Here is a 5,000-nt window from a genome sequence, read left to right as displayed (position 1 = left end):
TTCTTCTTCTCCTTGTTGTTCTTCTTCTTCTTCTTCTCCTTCTTCTTCTTCTTCTTCTTCTTCTTCTTCTTCTTCTTCTTCTTCTTCTTCTTCTTCTCATCCCCCACCTCCTCCATCTCCTCCCCCTTCTTCTTCTTGGTCTTCTTCTCTCCTCCACCTTCTTTTACTCATCTTCTTCGTTGTCGTCGTCGTCCTCCTCCTGCTTCTCTTTCTTCTTCTCCTCCTTCTCCCTCCTCCTTCTGCCCCTCCTTCTCCTTCTTCTTCTTGTCCTTGTCATATTCTTGCTCTTCTTCTTCTCCTCCCCCACCTCCTCCTCCTCCCTCTTCCTCTTGGTCTTCTTTCCTCCTTCTTCTTCTTCTTCTTCTTTCTCCTGCTTCTTCTTGGTCTTCTTCTCCTCCTCCTTCTTCTTCATTCTCCTTCTTCGTCTTGGTCTCCTCCTCCTCCTCCTTCTTCTTCTTCATTCTCCTTCTTCTTGGTCTTCTTCTCCTCCTCCTTCTCCTCCTCTTCCTCCTCCTTCTTCTTCTCCTCCTCCTTCTTCTTCATTCTCCTTCTTCTTGGTCTTCTTTTCCTCCTCCTCCTCCTCCTCCTTCATTCTCCTTCTTCTTCTTAGTCTTCTCTTCCTTCTCCTCCTTCTTTTTCTCATCCTGTTCCTCCTCATTCTTCATTCTCCTTCTTGGTCTTCTTCTCCTCCTCCCTCCTGCTCCTCCCGCCCCTCCTCCTCCTCTTCCTTCTTTTTCTTTTCCTCCTCCTTCTCCTCCTCCTCCTTCTTCTGCTTCTCCTCCTGCTTCTCCTTCTCCTCCTTCTTCTTTTCCTCCTGCTTCTCCTCCTGCTCCTCCTTCTTCTGCTTCTCCTCCTGCTCCTCCTTCTCCTCCTCCTCCTTCTCCTCCTCTTCCTCCTCCTTCTTCTTCTCCTCCTCTTCCTCCTTCTCATTCTTCATTCTCCTTCTTGGTCTTCTTCTCCTCCTGCTCCTCCTCCTTCTCCTCCTCCTCCTTCTCCTCCTCCTCCTCTTCCTTCTTCTTTTCCTCCTGCTTCTCCTCCTCCTTCTTCTTCTTTTCTGCCTGCTCCTCCTTCTCCTCCTCCTTCTCCTCCTCTTCCTTCTTCTTTTCCTCCTCCTCCTCCTCCTCCTCCTTCTTCTTCTTTTCTGCCTGCTCCTCCTTCTCCTCCTCCTCCTTCTCCTCCTCTTCCTTCTTCTTTTCCTCCTCCTCCTCCTTCTTCTCCCTCATGATGATGGTCCCTGTGACCCCCCAGGAGCTGGGACAGACAGAGATCCGGAACGACATGTTGCTGGTTTCCATGGGAACTGTGGGCTCCCTGCTAAGTGCTGTGGGCAGACCCGTGTGGGGATTCGTGGTCAACCGATACTCCTTTCAGGTCGTTATCGTCATCGTTATCATCATCACCATCGTCGTCACCTATCACCATCATCATACGTAGTCATTGTCGTCGTAATCATATCATCATTGTTGTCGTCGTTGTCTTCATCATCATCGCTATCATCACTTCTGACAGACCTGTGTGGGGCTGCGTGGTCAACAAGGTCATCATCATCGTTATCATCGGCATCGTCACCATCATCGCCATCGTCGTCGTCGTCATTGACATCATCATGACTATCATCGTCATTACCATCACCATCATCGTAGTCGTTGTCATCATCATCATCATTATCATCATCGTCGTCGTCGTTGTCACCACCACCACCACCATCATATCGTCATCATCGCCAACAGCGTCATAATCATCATCATCGTCGTCGTCGTCATCATCATTATCATCATCATCGTCATCACCATCACCATCATCATAGTCATCATCATAACCACCACCACCACCATCATCATCATCATCGTCGTCATCTTCATAATCATCATCATCATTATCATCATCGTCGTAGTCGTCGTCGTCATCATCATCATCATAATCACTGTTGAGTGCTCTGGGTGTCTGCATGGGTATTCCTCGCTAAACGACACTCTATTTCAAGCCGTTTAATTATATTTCATTTCGAACGGGTAGTGAGATAAGCATATGTACATGCGTGTGTGTGTGTGTGTGTGTGTGTGTGTGTGTGTGTGTGTGTGTGTGTGTGTGCGTGCGTGCGTGCGTGCAACAACTGCTTTCTTTAACTGGCATGTATGTATTTGTGTGTGTGTGTGTGTGTGTGTGTGTGTGTGTGTGTGTGTGTGTGTGTGTGTTGCACGCGCGCGTGCACGTGCACGTGCGTGCGTGTATCCTCAGACAGCGGCAATAGTGCAGTCTTCTTTGGTGTGCATCTTCCTGGCTTTTTGGAGGGTGGCGCTTTTGACAGGGGAGGCACTGTATTACCTGTTCACCGTGCTGCTCTTCACGTGGGTGTCGGCCCTACCTATGTTCCTCATGATCAGCTGCAACCTGTACTTCGGCAAGGATCACCTGGTCGCCAACCTTTCCCTGCTATGGACCTCCGCCGTGAGTATTTTCTGTCTTCATGTGGCGTTTATTGATTTTGAAATGGCATTTGATACAACTTTAAGAATCTTTTCAGTGATTTTGTTAAACCATGATATCAAAGGTGAAAATGTTATGATGTATTAAAAGTATGTAAGAAGTTGTACGAGCCAGGTTATACAGTTTCGTGGTTATATTCAGTGTGTGCATATGTGATTGGTGTTGACCAAGGTTATGTCTTTAGTCCTGTTCCTTTTGATTGGTCAGTAAATGAATTTTTATCATCATCATCATCATCATCATCATCATCTTCTTCTTCTTCTTCTTCTTCTTCTTCTTCTCCTTCTTCTTCTCCTCCTGCTTCTTCTTCTCCTCCCCCTCCTCCTCCTCCTCCTCCTTCGTCTTCTTCTCCTCCCTCTCCTCTTCCTCTTCCTCCTTCTTTTTCTGCTCCTCTTCCTCTTCCTCCTCCTCCTCCTTCTTCTCCTCCCTTTCTCCTCCTCCTCCTCTCCTTCTTCTTCTCCTCCCCCTCCTCCTTCTTCTTCTCCTCCCTCTCCTCTTCCTCTTCCTCCTTCTTTTTCTGCTCCTCTTCCTCTTCCTCCTCCTCCTCCTTCTTCTCCTCCCCCTCCTCCTCCTTCTTCTTCTTCTCCTCCTTCTCCTCTTCCTCCTCCTTCTTCTTCTCCTCCCCCTCCTCCTTCTTCTTCTCCTCCCCCTCCTTCTCCTCCTCCTCCTTCTTCTTCTTCTCCTCCCCCTTCTCCTCCTCCTTCTTTTCCTTCTTCTTTTTCTTCTTCTTCTTCTTTTTCTTCTTCTTCTTCTTCTTCTTACGTGTATGCATTTTACCCTGCTATGTATGCAACCACACACAGTACGTCGTCTTCTACTTCTCCTTCAGACCGCAGAGTCGCTCCTGCTGCCTATCCTGAAGAGTCTGACGTTGCCCGAGTACGGGTGGGACGGCCTGCTGCTGGTGATGTCTGTGTCGGCTCTGGTCGGTGAGTTAACTGACGGGCGCAATAGCCGAGTGGTTAAAGCGTTGGACTGTCAATCTGAGGGTCCCGGGTTCGAATCACGGTGACGGCGCCAGGTGGGTAAAGGGTGGAGATTTTTACGATCTCCCAGGTCAACATATGTGCAGACCTGCTAGTGCCTGAACCCCCTTCGTGTGTATATGCAAGCAGAAGATCAAATACGCACGTTAAAGATCCTGTAATCCATGTCAGCGTTCGGTGGGTTATGGAAACAAGAACATACCCAGCATGCACACCCCCGAAAACGGAGTATGGTTGCCTACATGGCGGGGGTAAAAACGGTCATACACGTAAAAGCCCACTCGTGTGCATACGAGTGAACGCAGAAGAAGAACAGAAGAAGAAGGTGAGTTAACTCTTTCGCCGCCACGTCTCTATGTGGTTAAAAAAAAAACAAAAAAAACAAGAGAGGCAAGGCCTTCAAGACTCACTTGTGATACACTGAAAAAAAAAATCCAAGCTTTTTATGTATTGTGTATAATTTCAAAATGTAATGTTTAAGATGAGAAAGATAAGTTTAAAGCGAATTAAGTCCCCTAGTATTAATTACAGAGTAATTTCCCTTTTTTACTATCTGCACCAAAACGTTTGCAAAATAAATAAAAATTCCATGCTTAGCAAAAGAAGTTTCTGTTTGAACAAAAAATGATAATAATGACTCCTGTTGTTGTTGTGTCAGAATAAGAGGTCAAAGTGCCAAGTTTAGAGAATACAAAAAATATAAATATAACAGTAAATGCAGTTTGCATATAATTAGGCTTCTTTTTTTCTCGGTTTTTTTACCCTTTTGACGTCAGCCCTTTGTATCAGCTAATGTTGCCTGCGATAGTGAAAGAATTAAGGTGATTGTATTGACCAACTGGTTAAATAATATAGATTTGTATTTGTATTTCTTTTTATCACAGCAGATTTCTCTGTGTGAAATTCGGGCTGCTCTCCCCAAGGAGAGCGCGTCGCCATACTACAGCGCCACCCAATTTTTTTGCATTTTTTCCTATCGAAGTGGATTTTTCTACAGAATTTTGCCAGGAACAACCCTTTTGTTGCCGTGGGTTCTTTTACGTGCGCTAAGTGCATGCTGCACACGGGGCCTCGGTTTATCGTCTCATCCGAATGACTAGCGTCCAGACCAGCACGCAAGGTCTAGTGGTCTATATAAACGCCTGTCCTTTGTCACAGACCAAGTTCTTTAACAAACAAAGGATTCCCACAACAGACTACTTGTCTGGCAGCTGCCTTTTGGCAGGCGCTCATCATTCGTTTCCTATGTCATTCAGCCAGGAACGGTCACGCACGCACACACACACACAAACACGCACGCACGCACGTACACACGCACGCACGCGCGCGCTTGTGTGCGTATTTATTGCGCGTGCATGTATGTGTATGTGAGTGTGTGTGTGTGTGTGTGTGTGTGTGTGACAAACTCTTGCATTGCGTTTAATGTGCAAATAGTCCAGACTGGATAAAACAAACACGTATACAATAAACCACGATAATGGTAATGTGATGATAATGATGATGATGATGATGACAATGAGGATGAGG

General features: G+C 46.5%; 1 protein-coding gene across 1 annotated transcript in view; it reads left to right on the top strand.

Annotated features, from left to right (window-relative positions):
* LOC143277111 (apicoplast pyruvate carrier 1-like) overlaps positions 1-5,000 on the top strand; it is a 25,556-nt gene that overhangs the window by 19,755 nt on the left and 801 nt on the right. The window contains exons 8-10 of the mRNA XM_076581848.1: positions 1,249-1,371; positions 2,239-2,448; positions 3,317-3,416. Coding sequence (XP_076437963.1) covers positions 1,249-1,371; positions 2,239-2,448; positions 3,317-3,416 — 433 coding nt within the window. The remainder of the gene's footprint in view (positions 1-1,248; positions 1,372-2,238; positions 2,449-3,316; positions 3,417-5,000) is intronic.

Source organism: Babylonia areolata, chromosome 33 (assembly GCF_041734735.1).
Source record: "Babylonia areolata isolate BAREFJ2019XMU chromosome 33, ASM4173473v1, whole genome shotgun sequence".
NCBI classification, from domain to species: domain Eukaryota; kingdom Metazoa; phylum Mollusca; class Gastropoda; order Neogastropoda; family Buccinidae; genus Babylonia; species Babylonia areolata.
The sequence above is the reverse complement of the archived record's forward strand: the minus strand, read 5'-3'. Positions and strand labels throughout refer to the sequence as shown.